The sequence below is a fragment of the Sciurus carolinensis genome, chromosome 16, assembly GCF_902686445.1.
Source record: "Sciurus carolinensis chromosome 16, mSciCar1.2, whole genome shotgun sequence".
Lineage (NCBI taxonomy): Eukaryota > Metazoa > Chordata > Mammalia > Rodentia > Sciuridae > Sciurus > Sciurus carolinensis.
This window is the reverse complement of record NC_062228.1, coordinates 52,312,596-52,340,582: the sequence shown is the minus strand read 5'-3', so window position 1 is coordinate 52,340,582 and position 27,987 is coordinate 52,312,596. Positions and strand designations below refer to the sequence as shown.

At 39.5% G+C, this 27,987-nt stretch overlaps 1 protein-coding gene across 2 annotated transcripts; it reads right to left on the bottom strand.

Annotated features, from left to right (window-relative positions):
* Positions 1-356: 356 nt before the first annotated feature.
* LOC124966626 (zinc finger protein 45-like) lies at positions 357-27,497 on the bottom strand. Of its 2 annotated transcripts, XM_047528087.1 has the most exons (8): positions 27,472-27,497; positions 26,377-26,515; positions 26,221-26,288; positions 22,759-22,923; positions 19,307-19,433; positions 18,293-18,373; positions 14,958-16,730; positions 357-1,630 (listed from the first exon to the last, which is right to left on the bottom strand). In XM_047528087.1, exons 4-8 carry the CDS (start codon positions 22,771-22,773, stop codon positions 936-938), a joined length of 2,691 nt encoding a protein of 896 aa, XP_047384043.1. In that variant the 5' UTR covers positions 22,774-22,923; positions 26,221-26,288; positions 26,377-26,515; positions 27,472-27,497; the 3' UTR covers positions 357-935. The 2 variants fall into 2 exon arrangements, with proteins under 2 accessions (XP_047384043.1, XP_047384042.1); XM_047528086.1 differs by lacking the exons at positions 14,958-16,730; positions 18,293-18,373; positions 19,307-19,433; ... (2 more) ...; positions 26,377-26,515; positions 27,472-27,497 and adding exons at positions 2,588-2,680; positions 2,840-2,966; positions 7,447-7,503; positions 8,050-8,221 and having other exon boundaries at positions 357-1,906.
* Positions 27,498-27,987: the final 490 nt, after the last annotated feature.

Below are 27,987 nucleotides of genomic sequence, written 5' to 3'. Positions count from 1 at the left end.
GAAAGGGAGGGGGATGGGAATTGGAAAGGTGGTAGAATGAATCAGACATAATATTCCTTCCCTATGTTCATATATGAATACACTACCAGTGTAATTCCACATCATGTACAATCACAAGAATTCGAAGTATGTATGTTTTATTCTTTTTTTGTGATGCTGGGGATTGAACCCAGGCCATGTGCTTGACAGGCAAATATCTTACGAACTGAGCTATATCCCCAGTCCTTATGTGTGTTTTATATGTCAAAATATATTATATTGTCATGTATAACAAAAAGAACAAATTTAAAAAGTGGAAAAAAAATTTTACTGAGATAAATTTGTACACATCAAAATTTAAATGCATGGCTTGAAGAATTATGATTCCAGTAGTTTTTAAACATTATTTAAATAAAAAATCATTGACTTAAACAGAGATACTCAGTCTAATCAAATAATAGTAACTAGTATCATAAAAACAAATGGAAGTATAAAATTCATTGATGAAGAAAAAAAAAAACCAGTTGTGAAGATCAACTAACATCTTTACCACATGTATCACATTTCCAAGGTAATTCTGGAGGTGGGGGGAGTTTAATGCAGTTGAAATTCGAGGTTGACTGAAGCAATTACCACACTCTCCATACCTGCATGGCTTATCTCCTGTGTGGACCTTCAAACACAGATCAAGATTTGAGCTCCACATGCAATCCTTCCCACGGGCCTTGATTTGTAAGGTATTTTTCCATGGTGGACTTCCACGTATGAACTGTGTCCAAAGCTCTTCCCTCACTCTTTGCATTTGAATGATTCTTCTCCGGTGTGAAGTCTCTGATTCAATGAACTGATGCCTGGCTAAAGCTCTCCCCACTCCTCACACTTTCAAGGCTCTCCTTTTTTTTGACTCTCCTATGGTAACGAAGCTGTGAATTCTGAATAAATCCCATCCCATATGCCTAACATTTGGATGGTTTTTCTCCACTGTGGAGTCTCTGATGTCTCAAAAGATCAGAGGCCCAGCCAAAGCTCTTCCCACACTTCTCACATTTGAAAGGTTTTTCTCCACTGTGGACTCGCTGATGTCTCAAAAGAAACGAGGACCATGTGAAGCTCTTCCCACACTCCTCACATTTGTATGGCTTCTTTCCTGTGTGGTCCATGCAGTGAGTATTTAGGGCTGATTTCCGATAAAAGCTCTTACCACAGGTATCACATCTGAACGGTTTCTTTCCTGTGTGCACCATGAGGTGCCCTCTAAGTGTTGATCTTAAACAGAAGTTCTTACCACATATATCACATTTAAATGGTTTTTCCCCTGTGTGGATTCTCTGATGTTCCTGAAGGTTGGAAGCCTTAATGAAGGCCTGCCCACATTCCTGACAAATGTGAGGTTTCTCCCCTGTGTGGACTTTGCAATGAGCACTTAGTGTTGATCTGTGACGGAAGCCTTTCCCACACTGCTCACATTTAAATGGTTTCTCTACAGTGTGTACTTTTAGGTGAGTTTGCAGGTGGGACCTCTGATTGAATTTCTTTCCACATACATCACACTTGTAGTGTTTCTCTCTCATGTGAACTCTCTGATGATTATGAAGACCTGAGCTATTACTGAAGCTTTTTCCACACTCAAGACATCTATGAGACTTCTTTCCTGAGCGTAACCGTTGACGGTCAAAATTGGAGATATCACTGAGGGACTGCTTATGTTCATCACTGAGGTAAAGTTTCTTTCTTGTGCGAATTGAAGATAATCTTGGCCCATCCTGGCAGGGTGAATCACCTTGTCTAGGGAACTGAGAGGTTCGAATCCTTGACCCTTGATCTAAAGTTGAATCACTTGCAATTTGTTCACAGTTTCGCTGGCAGGAAAGTTCTTCACATGGTCCTGCTTCTGGAATAGTCTCCAGTTCAGTTTGGCTCCTGCCTCCTATCAGGACAGAGAATTCAGAGATTTGGACAATGGAAGGCTCTGCTGAGAGTTTTCAACATGAAAATAGGGCATGAGACTTTAATGAATACAGGTAATGTAAAGAGAAATGTTGCATTTTCCATTTATATTAAAGAATTATCACATTAATTGACATTCCTGTTGACATTTCTACTGAATTTCCTTGTCAGTCTAAAATCTTAAATTATAAATTATCCAATTACCAATACCTGCAAAATACCTAAAGTACTATAGAAATTGAGGATATAGCCATAAAGAAAACAGATACAATTCCTCCTACAAGATCACATTCCAATAGGTAGAATTGGGAAAAGAAAAATACAGGTGCTCCAGAACTTAAAATGGAATTAAAGCTTGGTAAGCCCATGGTTAAGTTAAAAATGGTAAGTTAATCTACTTACCTTACTCAACATCAGAGTTTAGCCTAGCCTACATTGAACATTCTCAGAAAAAACAACATTAATCTACACCCGGGCGAAATCATCTACTGACTATCTCACATCCTTTACTGAATACAGTACACTGAAGAGTTTCGGTTGTTTACTCTCATGATTGCATGGCTGATGGGGCCCTGGGCTTTACTGCTGCCGCCCAGCATCCTGAGAGAGTAAAACAGATGGAAGAGTCTAGTTCAAGAACTCATGTCTGCTTGCTTCATACCTGAATTCCCTTCTCCTTGGGTAGTTGTCTTCACCGTCCAAAACTTGTCTTTCCTTATGGAGTGGAATGTGTCTTCTTGGAATGGTTGGTGCCCTGGGAATGTACAAAGACACAGGCTTACCATACACTAGCTAAAAGCTAGATAAAATTTACTAGGAACTGAGGTTCTCATTGCATACTCCACTCGAACACCCAAAGATACGAAACCACTCCTGGGAGCTGACATACCATCAGAAAGGGCACTAAACTCACCGATTAAGAGCACGTTCCTTAAGTTCTCCAGCATAACATCTCGGTACAGCTTCCTCTGGGCAGAATCCAGCAGCCTCAGCTCCTCCTCACTGAAGACCACAGCCACATCCTTGAATGTCACCATCTCCTACAACATCAAACACACATGACCTCAATCTTCTCAGTGTTTACTGGGAGGCACAGAGGATGGGTGGGAAGCTGTTCTGGATTTTGATCTTGGTCAACTCACTCCATCTGTACCCCCACAATGACACAGATTTCCCTGTGACTCACCAGAAGTGTGGTGATGACAAAGTCCCATAACTACTTCATGCACTCGAGAGCACTACTCATAAATAACCCTCTAGGGTGCCACAGTGCACAGTTTTGCTGTTGAAGCAACTTAAATACGAGTGACCCAGGCATGGGGACCACAGAATGCAGCTCTTCCTGGGTGAAAACCTCCAAGGACACTTGGGTGGAGCAGCAGTGAGAGCCTATGTGCAATTTTTGGATGCTCTTTCCACAAAACAGCTACCAAGGTACACGTGCAGATGCCCTTTAATAATTGTCAACTTACTGAGGAAAGGGATGTCTGAATAGTATATAACAGTTTTGTTTTGTACTTTTATATCTTTTTTCTTTCTTTCTTTTTTTTTTTTTTTGCAGTGCGGGGATTGAACCCAGGGCCTTGTACTTGGAAGCCAATCACTCTATCAACTAAGTTATCTACCCGGCCCTATATTTTTACTTTAAAAAAAAAATCTGTATATACTTTTTTCTCTCACCTACCTGCCCCCTAAATTCTCTCACTTCTCTCATACTAACAGCCAACCTCTATTAATCCCTCCCTTGCTCTTCCTATAAATTTTTACCTCTATCTTCTCTCCTTCTCCCTCATAAACATCACATCTGACTATTTCTGTTCCCTCCCTGTCCATCATCATTTGAAACAGTAAACCCTTTTAGCCAACTTACTATTTATATTATAGACAGTAATTGAACATTTCATTTCTGTCTATTGTGACAAACTGTAAACGCCTTAATAGGAGCCATTTGGTTTAAGGTGGTCTATCATTTGCACTGGGTACTATTAATATTGATCTCCCCCTTAAAGGTGAGATAATGGAAGACTCAGGGACACAAAAAGACTATGGGGTAGAATTTGGAATACCTCAGCTCCATACCACTAGCTGAGAAGACACACAAACAACATGAAAAACAAGGGAACAAAGTGCCTCAAACAAACCAAGATGTTCCAATGATTGAATCCATAGACAACACAGTAGAAGAAATGTAAAAGAAGGAGTTTAGAAAACAATAGATTGATCTTCAAAATAAAGAAAGGTATTGAAGAGAAAATACAGGAAGTAAAAGATCACTTCAATAAAGAGGCAGAGGTTATAAAAAGGAATCAAGCAGAAATCCTCGAAAAGAAGGAAAAAATAAACCAATTTAAAAATTCAATGGAAAGTATCACCAACAGACTAGACCACTTGGAAGACAGAACCTCAGACAATAAAGACAAAATACATACTCTTGAAAAAAAAAAAAGACAACCACACAGGTAAGATGGTAAGAAACCATGAACAGAAATTCCAAGAAATAGGAGATAACAAGAAAAGACCAAATTTAAGATTTATCAGAATAGACAATGGTGTGGAGATACAAACCAAAGGAATGCACAATCTTTTCAATGATGTAATATCAGAAAACTTCCCAAATCTAAAGAATAAAATGGAATATCAACTATAAGAGGCTTCCAGAACTCCAGATGTACAAAATTACAGCAGACTCACAAAAAGACACATTATAATGAGAATGACTTACATACAGAATAAAGATAGAATTTTAATGGCTGCAAGAGAAAAAAATCAAATTACATTTAGGGGGAAACCCAATCCAATCTCAGCTGATTTTGCAACCAGACCCTCAAAGCCAGGAGGTCCTAGAATAACATATCAAGCTCTGAAAGAAAATGGATGCCAACCAAGAATTTATATCCAGCAAAATTAAACTTCAGACTTGAAGAAGAAATAAACACCTTCCATGATAAACAAAAGTTAAAATAATTCACAAGTAGGAAACCTGCACTACAGAACATTCTCAGCAAAATATTCCATGAGAAGGAAATGGAAAAAAAAAACAAAAAACAAAGAACAATGAAAACCAGCAAAGGGAGGAACCACACTAAAGGAAAGGTCAGTTAAAGGAGAAATTAAGTCAAGTTAAAAACCAAAACTAAACCAAAATGACCAGGAATACAAATCATATCTCATTAATACCCCTGAATGTTAATGGCCTAAACTCATCAATCAAAAGACACAGAATGGCAGACTGGATTAATAAAAAGCTGCAACAATTTGCCGTCTTCCAGAGACTCACCTCCCAGAAAAAGACATCCACAGACTGAAGGTGAAAGGTTGGGAAAAAAACGTATCACTCACAAGGGACTGTGTAAACAAGCAGGGGTTTCCATCCTCATATCAAAGTGGACTTCAAAGCACAGTTAGTCAGAAGGGATAAAGAATGACATTTCACACTGCTTAAGGGAATCATATATCAACAAGACATAACAATCATAAATATATATGCCCCAATGGAGCATCTATGTACATCAAACCAATGCTTCTCAACTTCAAGAATCAAATAGACCACAACACAATACCATGTGACTTTAACACACCTCAATCATCATTGGATAGACCTTCCAAACAAAAACTAAACAAAGAAACTATAGAATTAAATAATCAATGATTTAGACTTAACAGACACATATAGAGTATTTCATCCATCATCGAGCAAAAACACTTTTTTCTCAGCAGCACATGGATCCTTCTCCAGAACAGACCATATGCTATGCCACAAAGCAACTCTCAGCAAATACAAAAACACAGAGATAACATCCTGCATTCTATCAGATCATAATGGAATGAAACTAGAAATCAATGATAAAATAAAAAAAAAAGTTACTTCAACACCTGGAGAATTAAATGATGAATGGATAAAAGAAGAAATCAAGGAGGAAATTTAAAAAAATACATGTAAATGAGAACACCGAAATATCAAAATATCTGGGACACTATGAAAGCAGTGCTAAGAGGAAAGTTCATTGCATTGAGCTCATTCATGAAAAGAATAGAAAGTCAATAAATAAAGAAAACTTGGAATTGAACCACCATTTGACCAGTTATCCCACTCCTTGGTGTATATCCAAAGGACTTAAAATCAGCATAGTATGGTAACATAGCCACATCAATGTTTATAGCTGCTCAATTCACAATAGCTGGATTGTGGAACCAACCCAGATGCCCTTCAATAGATGAATGGATAAAGAAACTGTGGTATATATATATACACAATGGAATACTACTCAGCCATAAAGAATACAATTATGGCATTTGTAGGTAAACAGATGGAGTTGGAAAATATCATACTAAGTGAAGTAATCCAATCCCCAAAAAACAAAGCTGAATGTTTTCTCTGATAAGAGGATGCTGATACACAAGTGGGGGGAGGGGTTTGAAGGGTCGGTGGATTGTGTAGATGAAAATGAGGGTGGGGGGTGGGGAGAAGGAAAGATGGTGAAATGAAACAAACATCATTACCCTATGCACGTGTATGATTACACAAATGGTGTGATTCTACATCGTGTACAACCAGAGAAAGGAAAACCTGTACTGCATTTGTGTACAAGGAATCAAAATGCATTCTGCTGTCATGTATAACTAAATAAAACAAACTACAAAAATTTTTTTTAAATTAAAAAAAAAAAATTCTGAAGAAAAAAAATAGAATATGGAAGTGTTTCTCCCATAATACTAAAGTGAGTATTCTACATGTGTGAGACAGTCTCATGGTCATGGGGGGAAGGGATCTACCTTAATTGCTCTACCATCCCTAGAGAAAGGTTTCTCAACCTTATCAAAATGGGTTGGACAATCTTTCTTTGGGGATGAGCTAGGGCTCCAGAGTCACATGCACTGTTGGATGTTGAGGAACATCCCTGACCGTTAGATACCACAGCATTTTTCTCTACTAGTTTTAACAATAAAAATGTCTCCAGACCAAAAAAAAAAAAAAAGATAATTCACTAAAATTCATTCTAAGGGATATTTATACTTTTGTACTTTTTTAGGTATCTGTATTTTATCACCTTACCATTTAATGCCCAAGTTTCCCCTGAAAATAGCAAATAAAATTGTGTATTTATGAAGAAAAAAAAAAAAAAAAAAAAAAAGCCCATGAGCCTTGTTCCCAAGGTCTCTACCATCAAGTCCCAACTTACTCTGTCTACTTAATTCCAGCAAGTTCTATGGCTCAATGAGAATGTATCCAAGAGGTTATGAACTCAAGCTGCAACCTAGCTTGCCTAACTTCCACTCATTTTGGTTGGGTGACTAGGATCAAATAACATTCTCTCTGCCCTAAAGTTTCCTCGTCTTTAAAGTTAAGAACAAAACTACCTCTACAGAGCCACAGGGTAGCGTAAATATATTTATTTGTCTAGAGCCCTTAAAACGAAGCTGGCAATTAAGGCTGGATTATAGTCAGAAGTCAGGTCACAGTACATGTCCTGTAATAGACTCGCATAACCCTGTAAAAGAAAAAAGTCAAGGCGCACTCACCGGGAGCGGTGCTGCCAGCAGTTAAGGAGTCTCCACCTCTACCTCCACTCAGTCAGCCTGGGGAGAAACAGAATGCTGTTAAACACCGTGAAGAGCTCAATCACCGCCTCCCTGGGTTCAAGCTGCAGACAACCTCACCCCTCCTAAAAGGGAAGAAAGTGGCGCCCGGTCCTGCAAGCTTATCCCTGAGAAGAGCCAGCACACCTGCAGCTGCAGCTCTGACCCAACCCAGGTCTCCCGACCGCTCAGCGGGAAATAAATACTATCAAGAAAAGGCACCATTCGACCCGTGCGAGGAACGGCCTTAGGTCTTGCTTTGCACGACCTTTCGATTCTCAAACAAGGACGTTAGCATGGTACATTTTCAAGACCGACGATGAGACCCACCGAGGTCAAGTAACAACCCAACGTCGGCCACCCGGGAAGTGGCCAAGCGCGAGAGGGAGGGGAGCTGGTCAGGCAAGCCAAGCGCCCCGGAAACCCTTAGACCAGGCGACAGGCGACCTGACCAGGTCACGAACCCGGGGACTGCACCCGACTGCCCCAAACGCAAGCCCGCTCCGCCGGGGGGGAACGAAAATTGCGGCCCTCGCCGCTCCAAACCTCCGCTCTTCGCAGAGGCTTCCTTTCCCCTAAACCAAAGGCTGGGTCACTGAGGTGCCGGCGTGAGTCCAGGAAATTCGGAAAGGTTCGCAAGACCCCACAAACTGATTTGAACCAACACGTGAAAGAAATGGCAGCAACTTCTCACTCAAGGAACCGAGCGACTGTGACTCAGCCCATCTTCCGGAATACATGTCCCAGAATTCCCGGCAACGGTCTTCTACGCAGAGACGCCCGCGGCCCCACCCAGCGCCTGGACTACATTTCCCAGAATTCCCGGGACCCACCTTTACGAGGGGAGGCAGGCGTGGCTCCACGGAGCTCTGGACTATACTCCAAGAATTTCCCAGAATACTTTAAGAAGCGTTGCCTCTCGGGAGCTCCGGGTTGCGGGTTCAGTCCTGAGCAGCTGAGTAGTTATGTGAACTGAGTGATGTCCTCACACTTATCCGAGTCCTCAAAACTATTCCATAGAGGCTGGGGAGATGGCTCAGTCGGTAGAGTGCTTGCCTTGCAAGCACAAGGCCTTGGGTTCGATCCCCAGCACCAAAAAAAAAAAAAAAAAAAAAAAAAACCAGTATTCCATAGACAGGACTTCCGGAAGTGTAAACACCTCAAGCCTGAAAGGGTTATTATTGTTGGAATAAAAAACATACGATCTTCAAGGAATTAACAGGGAATGACAAAAGCATATTTACAGAATAGACGAGGCAGAACGGTATCTGCCTGGTAAATTTTGTATGTTGTAAATCGAATAGGACACTTGTTTTCAAGGATCATTGTTACATTTTTGATAAAGTGTCCTAATTTTCTTTGCCCACTTTTATTGGATTTTTCCGTCTTTTCTCCTCATTTATTTATGTATTCCTGATTCTTTTTTCTTGCTCATATTTTCTTTAATATTTTTTCATTTTCACTGGTTGTTTCTTTTTTTTGGCCATAAAAATTATTTTTAAAGGTTATGAATTTTTTTAGCTTTCTTTATTTTTATGTGGTGCTGAGGATCGAACCCAGTGCCTTATACGTGCTAAACAAGCACTCCTTGAGCCGCAACCCCAGCCCATGAAAAATAATTTGAACACAATGTTTAGAAAACACTTTGAGGGGCTGGGGATTGTAGCTCAGGGGTAGCATGCTTGCCTAGCATATGCCAGGTCTTGGGTTCATTCGCCACTACAAGACAAGAAAATGAAAAAATATATATTTTTGATGTGTAGTTTGTAATATTAGCCTTTAAGTGTACAACAGCAGTAACATCTGGTAAATTCACAAGGTTGTGAAAGCAACACTTCTTGTTCTACAACATTTCCAGCGGGGTTGGAACCATCAGCCCAACTCACCCTGGGTCTTCTGAAGGGGCAGCAGATGGAGATTAGTCTAAGAGTAAATTTCATCAACCACACATACATAGTGAAATTTCCATAAAAATCACTTTAATACTTCAAAGAGTTTCCAAGATGGTGAATGCAGTACACTTTGATAGGTGCTGGGAGGGTGATGCACCTGGAAGGGGTGTGGAAACTCCACACTGCCTCCCCCACTCCCAAGGACCTCACCTTATGCACCTCTTCCATGCAGCTGCTGTAATAGATTCGCAATAGAAAATAAACTGTTTTCTTCAGTTCTGCAAATCATTCTAGGAAATTATTGCATCCAAGAAGAGAGCTAGTTGGTCAGAAGAGAGGCCTGGGACTTCAAGACTGGAGTCTTGGTTGGGAGACAGTCTTATGGGAATGAGCCTTTAACTTGTGTGATCTGGTGCTAATCAGGTACTTAAGTGTCAGAAATGAATCATTAGACACCTAGTTGGTGTCAGATTTGAAGTGCTATAGAAAAACCCCACACATTTGGTGTCAGAAGTGTTGGGAGTAAGAAAGACTGCAGAAATCCAACACCAGGCCCTTACAAATGGTTGTGCTAGTGCTATCAGGGAACATCATTAAACACATGAACACCTCATGTTGTCACGGCAAAGATTTGAAGGAATTAAGTGCTGTTTTAAATAATTTCATTGCAAAAAGAATCCTCACTTTAGGGGCTGAGGATGTAGCTCAGTTGGTAGAGTGCTTGCCTCGCATGCACAAGGCCCTGGGTTTAATCCCCAGAACAACAACAACAACAAAAAAGAATCCTCACTTTAGGGCTGGGGTTGTGACTCAGAGGTAGAGCAGTTGCTAGCCTCTGTTAGGCACTGGGTTCTATTCTCAGCACCACATATAAATAAATAAATAAAATAAAGGTCTATCAACATCTAAAAAAAATGTTTAAAGAATCCTTATTTTCTTTTCTCCTTCCCGTTGCCCTATTTGGCCCACCCTTAACATGAATAAAAATGAATGCCTATAACCATCATAATCTCAATGTTCTATCTCCAGTTAAGGCCCCTACAGCAAATATTATTCAGATTACTTCACAGCTACTGATCAAGCTTTCTCCAGCACCACAAATCACAAATTACATTTATCTGCGAGATCCGAATGTACACACTTTTTTTTTTTTTTTAATCCCATAGGCTATTTCTGTAACTTCAACTGTTACAGAAACTGTTATGAAGAAAGAGGACAATCAAGGGCCTATCCCCACACACTCAGCTATGGAATTAGTGATGATACTGTACGAAAGGGAGAAACTTAAGAAGCCATCACATAAGATATTAGAAATGTTGATTAGACTTTGACCTTGGATGCACCATGATGACTCACAAGGTGCAGAGCCCTACCTCTATCAAAATTTGGGGCCAAAATTTGGTTCATAAAAAGCAGCTGTATGCCATATCTTGTCAAGCAATAGGTATTGGCTCTCTTTGCTCAGATCTCTCTACTAGTCCCTTTTGGGTTTTGGTGGCAATTCATTCTAGATTTTTAAAACCTAAGTTACTATTTAATTTGGGCCCATTTGCAAACTTCACCTTCCTCAAATACATATTTGCTTACAGGAAACCTGAGAGTATTGTGCTGACCCAAACACTGGGGGTGAACTGTGACAATTATAGGAAACTTGCACTTGACTTAGTGTAAGCAATCCACAAGCCTCATCTCCTTCCTGAGTCTCCTGCCTCCTCCACGAGTCTCCTGCCTCCTTCACGAGTCTCCTGCCTCCTTCACAGTCCTGACAGGGTTCCCCTGCCATTCACAAGTTTATGTGCCCTGCAACCATCACTTTTAAACTTCCTGCTGGTAAAAATTCCCCTGTATAACATGAACACTGACTACTCTTCCTGCTCTGGACCTTCTACATAACAAACCCCATTCCTTGCCTCTGTTTGATCATTCTAAGGGACTGTTGTCATAATTCTTGAAATACAAACCTAACCTTGGAGTGAGTTTCTCCACGTCACAGTGGAGTTGTAACAGGTATACAGATTGGCAGGGGGGAAAGAAAAATCTTAAGTTTTCACAGATGACATGATTGTCTAACCAGAAGGTCCCAAGGGTCCCACATAGTGGTGCATGCCTATAATCCCAGTGACTCAGGAGGCTGAGGCAAGAGAATCACAAGTTGAGACCAGCCTCAGCAACTCAGCAAGGCCCTAAGCAACTTAGTGAGACCTTGTCTCAAAATAAAAAATAAAAAGGTCTGGATGGTAGTTCTGTGGTTAACAACTCTGCACCCAATCCCTGGGAGGGAAGGAAGGAAGGAAGAGAAAAATCTTGGGATTTTCTCTATACAACAGGTATTTAAACTATTAAGTTTGGCAAGAGGGTAGGATATAAGGTTAACATAAACAATCAATTGCACTTGTACATACTAGCAATGGACAACTGAAAATTAAAGTCTGATAAATAGTACCATTTAATTTAGCACCAAAAAGCATGGAATACTTATATATAAATCTAATAAAATATGTACAGGATCTATATGCTAAAAACTACAAACATCAAAGTAACCAAAGGAGTCCCAAACAAAATTATATGTCCCAAACATGTCTATGGTGTGGAAAATTCAATATTGCTAAGATGCCAATTGTCCCTAAATTCAATTATACATTCAATGCACTTCTAAGAAAAATGTGAAGAATTTACTTTTAAAAATCACAAAGATGGATTCTAAAAATTATGGGAAGACAAACAAAACTCAAATGAATTCTGAAAAACAATGGAATTGGAAGACTCACATGATCCAATTTCAAGATATATAAACAAGAGCTATGGTTGTGCAGTATTTGGCAAAATGATAGATCCAAAGATCAATGAAACCAAACAGAGTCCAGAAAAAAACCTACACACAGATTTTTGACAACGGTGAGACAGCAATTCAATGTTGAAAGAATAGTTAATTGGGTGTACATATGAAAAAAAGGGGAACTTGGCCTCACACCTTAGCGATTAACCCAAATGGCTCATAGTCCTAGATATCAAACCTGAAGTCATAAAATTTTTGTAACCTTGGATTAGGCAGAGTTCTTATATCTGAGATCAGAAAAAGAATAATCTATTAAAGTCCAAAACTGAACTGCATCAAAATTTTTAAAATTTCCACTCTGTGAAAAATACTGTTAGTCAAATAAAAATACAAGCCAGGGGCTGAGGAGATAGCTTAGTCGGTAGAGTGCTTGCCTTGTAAACACAAGGCCCTGGGTTCGATCCCCAGTACCCAAAAAAAAAAAAAAAAAAAAAAATACAAGCCACATACTGGGATATAGTATTTGCAAAACACGTGGCTGACAATTGGTATGTATTTGGATCAGTTATAAACACACATACACGCACAATTTTTTTTTAAAAGGGCCAATTTTAACACAGTTCACCAAAGTAAATAATACCAAACAAACACATGTAAAGACACTGAATGTAGTCCTAGAGAAACACAAATTACAATCAAAATGAGATACCACTAACACCTTATGAAATGCAAAAGACCAAACAAGAACAAAAGAAAACCCTAACACACCAAGTGTTGGTGAGGAAGAACTGTAACTCTCATACATTGATGATGGGAATGCAAAATGGACAGTCATTCTAGAAAAGTTTGTCAGTGTTTTGGAATGTTAAAAATATTCTTACCAGGGCTGGGAGTTGGTAGAGTGCTTGCCTCGCAAGCACAAGGCCCTGGGTTCAATCCCCAGCACCGCAAAAAAAAAAAAAAAAAAATTCTTACCATACAACCCAGCAATAATCCTAGATATCTATGAAGACAAAAAGAATCTTATTGATACACAAAACTGTATGCAAATGTTTATAGCTGCTTTGTTCGTAGCTGAATCTGGAAACCCAAATATTCTTCAAGTGGCAAGTGGATAAGTGAATGTGGTACACCCACACAGCAGAATACCACTCAGCAATAAAAGGAATGACTAGAGGCCTGGGGAAGGAGCCCAATGGTAAAGCATTGGCCTAGCATTCACGTGGTCCTAAGTTTGATCCCCAGGACTGCCCCCCCCAAAAAAAAGGAATGACAGATACATGTGACAAGATGGGCCAATAACTCAAGCATTATGCAAAGTGCAAGAAACCAAAATCAACAAGCTACACGCTATAAGATTCCACTGCAAAAAAGTAAAACCAAAAACATATCAGTGGTTGCCAAGGGCTGGCAATGGAGAGAAGGGCTGACTAAACAGAACAAGGGAACTTTGAGACAGGGGGTGCTAGAAACTGTTAAATTTCTTGATTGTGGTGGTGGTGACCTGACAGTATTTGCCAAAGCTCAGATGATATACTAAAGTCAGCTTTAGTGTATATAAATTATTCCTTAAAAGTTTTTTAAAAATATTAGATTTTCATATATCTTTTATCTAAGAAATTTTTATCATAACTAGTTGTTGAATTTTGTTAAATGTCTTCTCTGAATCTGAAACAATCATAATAACCCACATATAGAAAGAACACATGAACCAATATGAAACTGAGCAGATCTAACTAATCCATAGAATAAAAATCACAATATATATTGGCACTGAAGGTGGGATTGACTGGGAATGGGCATAAGGAACCTTTCTAGGGGTTGGGGATATAGCTCAGTCCATAGAGTGCTTGCCTGTCAAGCACAAGGCCCTGGGTTCAATCCCCAGCACCACATTAAAAAAAAAAAAAAGAAAAGAAAAGAAAGAAAGAAACATTCTGTTTAACAGAAATATTGTATACATTTGTCAAAAATCAGGAAGTGAACTGGGGTGTAGCTCAGTGATAGAGGACTCGCTTAGCATGGGTGAGGCCCTGAATTCCATTTTCAGCACCAAAAAAAAAAAAAAAAAAAAAAGGAAGCCACCAATTTGAAATTTATACACATTATTGAACTCAAACTATACCCCAATAAGGTACTGTTAGCATACAAAAATTCTGGTCACAATCCACTGAATTGATTTATGAACCTACTAATGAGTTACCACTCATAAACCTTTGTTTATAGGATGGGCTGGGTTGGAAAAATGAGTGCATATATCTAATTTAAATGTCCTCTAAGCCTTGTAGAACAATTCATTTGAGGACAATTTTACAGAAACTAATTTAGAACTGGATAAAAAAACCTTCAAATATGACTGGTCTCTTTTCTACTATTTAGCAATTACTGTGAGCATACAATATACTAGGCACTGAAAACACAGAGATTTGGCAGTCAACAAAGTCTCTACTCTCTTGGTGATTATATTCTATTGGAATGGACTTTGGAACTTCCATCTTGGTACTTTTTAGTTCACCCCATATCAGATTCATCCTTCTTGAGCCTCTTGTCTCTGTATATCTGTTAAGGGTCAAGGTTCTGAATAAAGTTTTATGGTTCCATTCTTATAAGGCTTTTCTGTGTTTGGTCCCCAACCTCTATCCATCTCTAGCAAAAACACCAACCCTTTTAATGAAGCAAATTTTTTATCTCCTATGACAGCTTTGATAATTGGATTATTTCAGCACCCATTTGAGATATTAAAACATAAAACTTTAGAGTTTATGATGAAGGGAAGTCCTTGTCACCCTCATCATCAGCATGGATTCGCTGATGAATTATAAGACTTGAGCTCCAACTGAAGCCCTTCCCACACTCCTCACAGGTGTATGGTTTTTCTCCAGTGTGCACTCTCTGGTGGGCTTGAAGGTAGGAGCTCCAACTGAAGACCTTCCCACACTCCTCACATTTGTATGGCTTCTCTCCAGTGTGGACCCTCTGGTGGGCTTGAAGGTAGGATCTCTGTCGGAAACGCTTTCCACACACATCACATCGGTATGGTTTTTCTCCGGTGTGGACTCCACGATGAGCCAGAAAATTTGAGGCCCGACAGAAGCCCTTCCCACACTCGGCACACTGATATGGTTTCTCTCCAGTGTGGCACCTCTGGTGGGCTTGGAGCTGTGAGCCTACGCTGAAGCCCTTCCCACACTCGGCACACTGGTATGGCTTCTCCCCAGTGTGGACTCTCTGATGCACTTGAAGACTTGAGAACTGACTGAAGGCCTTGCCACACTTTTCACATTTGTAGGGTTTCTCTCCTGTGTGGATTCTGCAGTGAACGTTAAGATCTGAACTCCGACTAAAGCCCTTCCCACATGTACCACATTTGTATGGCTTTTCTCCAGTGTGGCCTCTCTGATGGGCCAGAAGATTTGAGGCCTGACTGAAGCCCTTACCACACTCCTCACATTTATAGGGCTTTTCTCCCGTATGGACTCTAAAATGAATGTTAAAATCTGAGCTACGACTGAAGCCCTTGCCACAAGCATCACATTGATACGGTTTCTCTCCAGTATGGCCTCTCTGATGGTCCAGAAGATTTGAGGCCCGACAGAAACCCTTGCCACACTCCTCACACTTGTATGGTTTCTCCCCAGTGTGGCTTATCTGGTGGGCTTGAAGGTGTGATCCCACACTGAAACCTTTCCCACACTCCTCACATTTATAGGGTTTCTCTCCTGTGTGGATTCTACAGTGAATGTTAAGGTGTGAGCTGTAACTGAAGCCCTTGCCACATGCACTGCATTTGTATGGCTTTTCTCCAGTATGGATTCGCTGATGGGCCTGTAGTCGTGACCGCCAACTGAAGCCCTTCCCACACTCTTCACATTTATAAGGTTTCTTTCCAGTGTGGACTCGCTGATGGACTTGAAGATAAGAGCTCTGACTGAAGCTCACTCCGCACTCCTCACATTTATAGGGCTTCTCTCCTGCGTGGACTACCACAGGACCTTGGCAATAGGAGCTTTTTTGGACATTCCTCCCATGCCCCTCATGCTTGTATGGATTCTCCCCTGTAGGAACTCTCTGATGATGGTGAAATTGCAACTTTTGACTGAAACCCTTACACAATGCATCGGATTTGTTTGATTTCTCTCTACTGTGCACTCTCTGATGGGCCTGAAGACTGGAAAACCGACGGAAGGTATTATCACATTTTTCACATTTGTAGGGCTTATCTTCTGTGTGGGCTCTCTGGTTAACCTGAAGATGAGAATCCCAAGTTGAACTTTTCTCACATGCCTCCCCTTTGTAAGGTTTTTTACCAACATGGATTCTGTGGTGAACTTGAAGACATGAATCCTGGTTATAGCATTTCCTGAACACATCTTCAGAGGATGTAACATCTTGTTTTTTCAACCGAGAGCCAGTGCCTTGAATATTTCTCATGGAATCTTGATGCCCAGTTAACTCCCCTGTAACCTGTTGCCAGATTTGTGAATAGAAAAGCTCGTCATGTGGCAGATACCTTAATTTGACTTCTTGGAGAGTCTCCATCTCACTTAGATTCTTATTTCCTGTAAAAAGAATTCAGAGATGAGGCATGTGAATGCTCTGTTCAGACGTGTCAAAGTTACATGGTGAAGCCCCCAGCCCAAGGTTTTATCATTGTGCATTGGGTTATCTGTCGTACATGACCCCCAAAACCAAGAGGCAGTCTACCAGGCTCCCATTCACTACACAGTAATGACACCTACTTAGAGTTTTCCTAAGTTTCATAAGTGAGCTACAAGTTAGAAATTTGATAGCCATAGAGCAAGAATAATACTTCCCAGGAAATCTATACCAAGAACCTGACACCTTACTAAAAAGCCTTGTCTTTTTTTGCTGCAGCAGGTGTCTAGTAAAAATCTTCTACATAATTCTGCTTACTGCATGGACAACTGGCCCAGCCACTCAGTCTAGGGTAATTGTTATAGCAGTTTTGACAGACTAAGACAGTGAATTAACGGATATTAGCATATATCTACATAAAAAAAGAATCTAGCATATATCTACCTATATAAAGAACCTTATAAACTAGAAATAGATTAGACACCTAACAGGAGAATAAAGCTGTTCTAGACTATGTTTCATCACACATTTGTACTTACCAACCTTTAAGTATCTCCACAACTAAGAGAAAAAAATCCATGTATCTCATTCATTCATTCAACAAATATTTATAGGAAACATGCCCTCTGCCAGGTCTGTTTTATACACTGAGGATAGAGCAACAGGGTAGACAAAATTTCTCCTCTCCTCTGAAGTCACATTCCAGTGAGAATGTAGTGAGATAAATATGTAAACAAAAATATGTTAATATGCTAAGTGGCGATCAATGCTTATATGTAAAATAAAACAGGGAAAGGAAAGAAGGAAGAAGGCAAAATTAACCGAGTGGTCATGGGAGGCCTTTCTGAGGATGTGACATCTGAGAAGAGACCTAATGAAGTAAGGGAAGGGCCAAGAGGATGACAGAAGGAAACACCACTCCTTCAAACAGCAGGTGATGAGGCACAAGCACACTCAGTCTAGCAAAGAGGCCAGTATGGATGGAACTGACTGACAAAGAGGAAAGTCACAGGTTGTGCTTATAGAATAATGGGGGAAGAGAAAGGAGCAGATACGTGGGACATTAAAAATCACTTTAGGTATCTGAATTTTACTCTAAACCAAGTAAGAAATCATCAGAGGTTTAGAATAAGGAATGACATGATCTAATATTGAAGAGTCAATCAGGTTAGGCATGGTGGCGCATGCCTGTAATCTCAGCAGCTTGGGAAATTGAGGCAGGAGGAACACAAGTTCAAAGTCAGTCTCAGTAAAACTGAGGCACTAACCATCTCAGTGAGACCCTATCTCTAAATAAAATACAAAATAGGGCTGGGGATGTGGCTCAGTGGTTAAGCACCTCGGGGTTCAATCCCAGTACTCCCCTGCAAAAAAAAGTCAAAGTGGAGAGAGGACTATAAAAGAGCACAACTGAAGAGTGAGAGAACAAAGACTGCTGCAGTCATCAGAGACCCAGGCATTGACTTAACCCAGAGCCAAAGCTGTGGATGTGACAAGGACAGACTCTGAACTGCATGGTGCTCACCTGGGGAGTTACCACTCTGAGTTGCCACCTTCATCATCCAAAGTTCTTGCCTCTCTAAATCTGGTGTGATGGACTGATGTCCTGTGAAAAGACAAAGATAAAAACATATCCCAATTAGAGGGAAAAGACATTAGAGGCCAAAATTACTAAAAATTGTCATTCTCCCTGCATCCTCTTCAGGACATGTTTTCCAAGGGGCTGGGGTTGTGGCTCAGTGGTGGAGCACTTGCCCAGCACATGTGAGGCACTGGGTTCAATCCTCAGCACCGCAAAAAAAATAAAATAAAGGCATGCTATCTATCTACAGCTTTAAAAAAATTTTTAAAAATAAATATATAAGACAAATGTATTGTGTCCATCTACAACTAAAAAAAAAAACTTTTTTTAAAACAAGTGTTTTCGGGCTGGGGAGATAGCTCAGTTGGTAGAGTGGTTGCCTTGCAACTACAAAGCCCTGGGTTCAATCCCCAGCACCGCAAAAAAAAAAAAAAAAAAAAAAAAAAAAAAACCTACTAAAACTAGTGTTTTCCAAACTTTCAATCATGACTCAACAGAGGAAATATATTCTATGCAAAGACTCCAAATATGAAGACATTAGTATACACTACTGGAAAAAAAAAAAAATGTCTGTTTTCACTGTACCCCCCCCGCCCCCCCGACTGTCTCTCTCCCCACTGTCTCTCTCACAGTTCTAGGCAATGGGATGCAGTTTTTGCTGCAATGTGCAATTATGGTCAAGCACAGTATTTTCTACTCTGTTTCATTAAAAAATGTTCATATGATTCACTAAAAACCCACTAACTTGCAATGACTGTAATTTGAGAAAGGACAAAAACTTACAGCAATCATGCTGTCGATTTGATTTATTTACAAAAACGCACACTACCCAGGGGAGAAAGGCCAGAAAGATTTCAGCTCTGTCTCATAATGATTAGAAAACTCCAAAGTCCTGCACAGCAAGGGACACAGACATGCCACAAGGAGCTAAAGTTCAGCCAAAGCATCTGTCCTCACCCACTGAGACTACATTCCTGAAGTTCTCCAGCATCACATCTTGGTACAGCTTCCTCTGGGCAGAATCCAGCAGCCTCAGCTCCTCCTCACTGAAGACCACAGCCACGTCCTTGAATGTCACCATCTCCTACAACATCAAACAGACTTCACCTAAATTCTGCAACAAAGATCCACTCGAAGAAGGGTAACACTGTGAAAAGTGGAAAAGATGTATAGGAAGCAGTTCCAGATTCCAAGAGACCAAAGTCAACTTTACTATAATATATGTTAAAGATTTTTTCTTGTCATAATAAATGCTGAAAAGAACAACTTTTTCATAGATATCAGTCCATCCAATTATTTTCTTAGAGGTAAAAATTGCAGTATCAAAAAATAAGCAATTTCAAATTTGACGTACATTGAGATTTTCTTTTCAAAATTTCCCCTATTTTAAACTTCCCCCAAAGAATATACGTATCTATCTAAATTACCATAGACAATACTGATTTTTTTTAAAATTCTCAATCTAGTCAGTAAAAAACAACTTGTTTTGGTTAGTTGCACTTATTTGATGATTAATGAGATTCTATTTTCATATATTTACTGGCCTTCTTTATTTTTTCCTTGGCCTTTCCCTTATATTCCAATTAGAGTTTTATCTTATGGCTCTGTAAAATTTCTATTAAATATTTTAAACTTTTGTTTTTCAGTATATGTATGTATAAGAATATATTACACATTTCCACCCACATTTTGCTATCACTCTCATATAGCTAGCTTTGCGTACAGCAGTATTTCTCAACTTTAGCACTACTGATATTTTGGGCCAGACACTTCTTGTCTACGGGGGGTTGTCTGGTGCGTTGCAGGATGTTTAGAAGCATCCCTAGATTCTATCCACTAGCTACTAATAGCACCCTCAACTGTGACAAATTGTGTCAAGATGTTGCCATGTCCATATATGACTGCATGACTGATGTGATCCTACAATTTGTATAATCAGAAAAATGACAGATTACACTTCATTTATGTATGAGCTACCAAAATGTATAAATGTGTTGTCATGTACAACTAATTCGAACAAAAAAAATTTTAAAATAAAAAAAAATAATAAAAAATGATGTTGCTTAGGAGGTAAAATTACCCATGATTAGGAATTTTTCTGATTAAGAATTAAGCACTAGGTTGGTGATATAGCTTAGTTAGTAGAGTGCTTGCCTTGCATGCACAAGGCCCAGCACCACAAAAAAGAAATAATCATTGTTTTGACTTTTCACTTGAACATTGTTCATCCCTAGAGTCCTGCACATTCAGGCACCCTAAATGACCAATGCTCACAGACAATAGGTCACTGAAGAGTGAAGTGAGGAGGAGTATGATCTGTAGCATCTTCCACCCACCAGGACAAGTTCGGCACCCACAAAGAAAGGCCTAAGTCCTTTGGGCAGAGAATTCTTTGCCCTTCCCTGCTCCCTTATCCAAGTAAAAAATGTAGCAGACCTTCTGAATCATTTTATTCTTCAGTCTCCAGTGTGAATTTAGCTAGCACTTTCCTGAAATTCTGTAATCCTCACTCTTTGCAAAACACATAAAATCAAGCACTACTTTATAAGGTTGGTTTGAGAATTAAATGCAATAAAAGTACCTAGCAAGTCTTCTCGAATTATGGCTTTAAAAATTAAGTACATTATTACTTCAACAAAATAAATTAATGTAATAAATTTCAAAAATGTACATCAGTAAGTAAACACACCCAGGGTGTAACTCAGGCATGGGTGAGAAATATCTAGCTTTATTATGTGATCTTTAATCAGTTACATCATGTTGCATCAAGATATATTTTTACATTCTACATATAAAATATCAAAGTACCACATATCAAAAGTACTTTTGTAATAGTGGTCCATTTCACCTTTTGAATATACCTCTGAGGCTTATTTTTAAAAGGGACAAGTTTTCCTTTTCCTCTTCTCCCTCTCCTCCTCCCTAATGGGGGGGGGGGCATGGCAGGAGGGGGAGGGGAGAACCTTGAGTTATCTGCCAGAGGAACTAGGAAGTGAGTATCTCCCAAATTAACAAGTGAATGTTAACACACCATCAGAGATCCCTGGGACCCCCTGTCAGGGCACACCTGGAAGGGTAAGAGCCCTGTTCCTCCTGATGGGCAGAATCACAGCCTCTGGGACAGGAGTCCCCCTTTGCTAACAAAGTAATAAAACTTCTTTTTCCTATTTCTCAAATCTGTCCTCGTTAAATTGAATTGGCATCTAGGACAAGGACAGAGCTTTCAGTTATACTCTTTCAATTTCATGTTCCTCAAATATTAGGAAAAAAAGAATAATAGCAAAACTCCTCCAAATTCCTTTTTTGGGGAAATGCTTGTATTTGGGAAAACTGTACTACAATGTTTTTTAACGCTGTTAAAATTCTAAACTACTAAAATATCCATGAATAGGGAAAAATAATCTCTCAACTCTGCCCCAATCAGAGTATGTCAACTTAAGGGAATATCAATTGTTGTGGTTTGGATCTGGAATGTTCACTGAAAGGATCATATATTAGTCAATGCAGCAGTGTTCAGAGGTGAAAAGACTGGATTGAGGGATCTGACTTCATCAGTGGATTAGTCCATTTGATGGACTAATAATCTGAATGGACTTCACCAGGAGAGGTGAAAATGATAGGCAGGTTAGACATGGCTGGAGGAAGCAGGTCGCTGGAGCATGGTCTCGGGACTATATTTGTCCCTGGTGCCTCCCTGCCTCTCCTTCCACATTGCCATGAGCTGAGCAGCATTCCTCTACCATGCCCTGCCACCATATTTCTGCCTTGGAGCCAAAAGACCATGGACTGAACTTCTGAAACCATGAGCCAAAATAAATTTTTCCTCCTTTAAGTTGTTACTGACAGGTATTTTGGTCAAAGTGACAGAATGCTAACACAAAGATATAATCATTAAAAATGCAGGGCTGGGCTGGGATTGTGGCTCAGTGGTAGAGCACTTGCCTAACATATATGAAGCACCGGGTTTGATTCTCAGCACCACATATAAATAAATGAATAAAATAAAGGTCTATAAACATCTAAACTTTTAAAAATATATTTTAAAAAATGCAGGGCACATAATATTCCTTATAAAAGACATAACAATTTTATCTACATAATGATTACAAACATACTCTTATGGATGTTTGTGAAGAAAACATGGGAAAATAATTTTATTCCAAAAAATAGAAAATTGGGAGATTTTTATTCACTATTGACTTTTCTATGCTTCTGATCAAATTGTAAAACAATAAAGCAACAAAAATTAAACTATACTAAATTTTAAAGGTAGGAAGCATCTGGCACTCAAGAGTTTCTCAAATGCCTACTGTTATCTTAATTCTTCCTCAGAAAAAGAAGCAAAACATATGTAATCTTTGAGAAATGAAAATGACAATTTAAAATGTAGAAAAGTAAGCCCAACTCACCTTGAACTTGGTCATTGTGTCCTCCTTCTGGGGAACACTGAGTCTTAGGAAGGCATAACGTGAGGAGGAAAAAAAGCCAAGAGGTTGCTGCTGTCAACTGAAAATCACCTTGAACCTCTGGAGTATCTGTTATTCTCTTACTTTGTCATGCTTAACTTGATGCCTCTGAAATAATATTTAAGATTTCCCACACGATTGAAGTTTTTGGGGTATAAAATATATAAGGTAATGTACCACTTTAACCACTTGTAAGTGTACAATTCAGTAAGTACACTGACGATGCTGTGCGACCACCCACACCGGTCATCTCCAGAATGTCTGTACCACCCGAACTGAACCTCTGAACCCACTGAGCAGTAACTCCCACTCCCTCTTCCCCAGGGAAGACCACTCTGTCTCTGTGAATTTGACTATATGGGTGACTGAGTTGCAAAATCTACCTTGTTAACAAGGTAGGGCCTTAAAAAGACTATCACGGAGATAAGGAACTTTAATAAAAACCTGTGTCTCTATAAGATTTACTTAACCATAAGTTTGATAATCAATGTCAATGAAATTAACAAGCTAATTATCATCATCATAACAAAAACAATAATGCTTAACAAAACCTTGAAGACATCAACAAATTTCTAGAGACATATGAACTACCTAAACTGAACGAGGAGGACATACACAACTTAAATAAACCAATTTCAAGCAATGAAATAGAAGAGGTCATCAAAAGCCTACCAACAAAGAAAAGTCCAGGACCAGATGGGTTCTCAGCCGAGTTCTATAAAACCTTTAAAGAAGAGCTCATTCCAATACTCCTCAAACTATTCCATGAAATAGAAGAGGAGGGAACCCTACCAAACTCGTTCTATGAAGCCAATATCACCCTGATACCTAAACCAGACAGAGACACATCAAGGAAAGAAAATTTCAGACCAATATCCTTAATGAACATCGATGCAAAAATTCTCAACAAAATTTTAGCAAATCGCATACAAATATATATTAAAAAGATAGTGCACCATGATCAAGTGGGTTTTATCCCAGGGATGCAAGGTTGGTTCAACATTCGGAAATCAATAAATGTCATTCACCATATCAACAGACTTAAAGTTAAGAATCACATGATTATTTCAATAGATGCAGAAAAAGCATTTGATAAAATACAGCATCCCTTCATGCTCAAAACACTAGAAAAAATTGGGGTAATGGGAACATTCCTAAACATTATAAAGGCCATCTACGCTAAGCCCATGGCTAATATCATTCTAAATGGTGAAAAACTGAAAGCGTTCCCCCTAAAAACTGGAACAAGGCAGGGATGCCCTCTTTCACCGCTTCTATTCAACATCGTCCTTGAGACTCTAGCCAGAGCAATCAGACAAACCAAAGAAATTAAAGGGATACGAATAGGAAAAGAAGAACTCAAACTATCCCTGTTCGCTGATGACATGATTATATATTTAGAGGAACCTGGAAATTCCACCAGAAAACTTTTAGAACTCATAAGTGAATTCAGTAAAGTAGCAGGTTACAAGATCAATGCTCATAAATCCAATGCATTTTTATACATAAGTGATGAATCTTCAGAAAGAGAAATTAGGAAAACTACTCCATTCACAATAGCATCGAAAAAAATAAAATACTTGGGAATCAATCTCACAAAAGAGGTGAAAGACCTCTACAATGAGAACTACAGAACACTAAAGAAAGAAATTCAAGAAAACCTTAGAAGATGGAAAGATCTCCCATGTTCCTGGATAGGCAGAATTAATATCGTCAAAATGGCTATACTACCTAAAGTTCTATACAGATTCAATGCAATTCCAATTAAAATCCCAATGATGTACCTCGCAGAAATAGAGCAAGCAATTATGAAATTCATCTGGAAGAATAAAAAACCTAGAATAGCTAAAGCAATCCTCAGTAGCAAGAGCGAAGCAGGGGGTATTGCAATACCAGATCTTCAACTCTACTACAAAGCAATAGTAACAAAAACGGCATGGTATTGGTACCAAAATAGACAGGTAGATCAATGGTACAGAATAGAGGACATGGACACAAACACAAATAAATACAATTTTCTCATACTAGACAAAGGTTCCAACAATATGCAATGGAGAAAAGATAGCCTCTTCAACAAATGGTGCTGGGAAAACTGGAAAACTATATGCAATAGAATGAAACTAAACCCCTATCTCTCACCCTACACAAAACTCAACTCAAAATGGATCAAGGACCTCGGAATCAGACCAGAGACCCTGCATCTTATAGAAGAAAAAGTAGGTCCAAATCTTCAACTTGTTGGCTCAGGATCAGATTTCCTTAACAGGACTCCCATAGCACAAGAAATAAAAGCAAGAATAAACAACTGGGATAGATTCAAACTAAAAAGCTTTCTCTCAGCAAAGGAAACTATCAGAAATGTGAAGAGAGAGCCTACGGAGTGGGAGAATATCTTTGCCAACCATACCTCAGATAGAGCGCTAATTTCCAGAATCTATAAAGAACTCAAAAAACTCTACACGAAGAATACAAATAATCCAATCAACAAATGGGCTAAGGAAATGAACAGACACTTCACAGAAGAAGATGTACAAGTAATCACCAGATATATGAAAAAATGTTCAACATCCCTAGTAATAAGGGAAATGCAAATCAAAACCACCCTAAGATTTCATCTCACCCCAATTAGAATGGCGATTATCAAGAATACAAGGAACAATAGGTGTTGGCGAGGATGTGGTGAAAAAGGAACACTCATACATTGCTGGTGGGGTTGCAAATTAGTGCAACCACTCTGGAAAGCAGTGTGGAGATTCCTCAGAAAGCTTGGAATGGAAACACCATTTGACCCAGCTATCCCACTCCTTGGCCTATACCCAAAGGACTTAAAATCAGCATACTACAGAGATACAGCCACATCAATGTTCATTGCTGCTCAATTCACCATAGCCAGATTGTGGAACCAACCTAGATGCCCTTCAGTTGATGAATGGATAAAGAAACTGTGGCATATTTATACAATGGAATATTACTCCGCAATGAAGAATGATAAAATTATGGCATTTGTAGGCAAATGGTCGAAATTGGAGAATATCATGCTAAGTGAGATAAGCCAATCTCAAAAAACTAAAGGACAAATGATCTCGCTGATAAGCGGATGAGGACATATAATGGGGGGTGGGAGGGGCTAGCATTAGGTTTAGGGTTAGGTTTAGAGTTAGGCTAAGGAGAGCAGTAAGAATGAAGGAAAGAAGGACTGTGTAGAGGGAAAAGAGGGGTGGGAGGGGTGGGAGGGGTGGGAGGGGTGGGGGGAGGGGAAAAATATAATAAACATCATTACCCTATGTAAACGTAAAAAAAATAAATAAAAAAAAAAAAAAAAAAATAATGCTTAACATTAAATAAACACTAAGTAGATGTTAAGGGCTCTGTGAAGCAAGTTTCATTTAAGTCCCTCACACATACCTGTGAAGAAGCTACTGTTAGTTAGGTGACCTTTGTCCAATCACCTAAACTTTGGTGCCTATCTTCAGCTATAAAAAGAAGAAAAATGGAATGTTAGTCATAGGATTATTATGGGGAATAAATGAATAAATTCATGTAGTACCCTTGGCAAAGTACCTGGCATTTCAGTAAGTTTTCAAGAAACGATGGTGACAGTTCTTACACCTATTGAACAGGTGAGGTCAAGAGGCAGGAGTGGTCCCTGAATCCAGCTCTGACACTGAAGCCAGTGTTCTAAATCTTCTTTCTGTTGTTTCTAAAGACAAAAATAAGCAGATGGAAGTCTAAGGTCTGACAGAGAGAGAAATGACAGCCTGAGAACTACAGGTAAAAGACAGACACAGAAATGGAGAGGACACTGAAGCCAAAGGATTTGCTTGAGGAGATGAGAACTGAGCTATGAACAGGACAGGCTCTAAAACCAGCCCTCCGGTATTTGAATACTGGCATCTCCACTTGCTAGTACTTTGTGCCTTTGTGTCTAATCTAAAAATTGGGGATAATATTAACAATACCAAACTCATAGGAAGGTCAGTGAAAGTGACTAGGTATACATAAGGCTTTTGGAAGAGTCTGGCAGCTTAATCCTTCAGTATCTATTCCCCAGACACCATGGCTCCTTCCATGGTGCTATGAGTTGAATGAATGTGGTCCCTCAAAATTCATATGTTAAAACCCTTAAGTGATGGTACTGGGCCTCTGGGAGAAAATTAAATCATGAGGGTAGAAACTCCACAATGGGATTAGTGTCCTTTAAGGAGAAAACGTGAGGGGCTGGGATTGTGGCTCAGTGGTACAGTGCTTGCCTAGCATGTGTGAGGCACATGGGTTCGATTCTTAGCACTGCATATAAATAAAAATGAATAACATAAAGGTTCATCAACAACTAAAAATATGGACATAAAAAAAAAGATCTCTTTGGGTTGCAAAATTTTGTGGTTGACCCCAACTGTGAGGATTTAGAGAGCAGGAGGAGTTTTATTTCCAAGTCTTTCCTCTAGGTTTTTCACAACATTTGCTGTTCTTGGACAAGATCAAGGTCATCTCAGAGGAAAGCCATCTCTAGATTTTTAAAAATACCATCTTACGAAGATTTTTTTCTTTTTTTTTTTTTTTTTGTTTTGGGGCATCAGGGATTGAACTCAGGGACACTGGATCACTGAGCCACATCCCCAGTCCTATTTTGTTTTTTATTTAGAGATGGGGTCTCACCAAGTTGCTTAGCGCCTCACTGTTGCTAATCCACTGGGATTACAGGTGTATGTCATGGCGCCTGGCAGGAAGATGTTTTCTGTTCTTCGGTCAGTGCCTATTTGGATCCCTGTTAAGGAAACCAAAGAATGTGTCCATCAAAATATGGAAAATGACAACTATTTCACTGCCTGCATAGTTAGCACTACACAGGTTAACTTACTGATTCTTCATTAAACAAATGAGTCTATCAACTCAGCAAACACATATGGGAACCCAGTTTCAAGATGCTGATTAGGAAATCAGCAATGATGCTCCACCTGGCTAAGTGCCAGAGTTCTACATAGGACCCTCTGGCAGAACAAGGAAGGGGCCTGCGCTCACACTGGAATGGAAGGAGTTCTAAAACATGGCTTGATTTGAGCCCTGGAGGATGACAAGAGCTGTGTTAGCTGAAGAGGAGCAGAATCCCTGAAAAACTGCTAGAGGACGAACATAACCACACAAGGACAAACAAGAGGCAGAAAAAGATGGGCA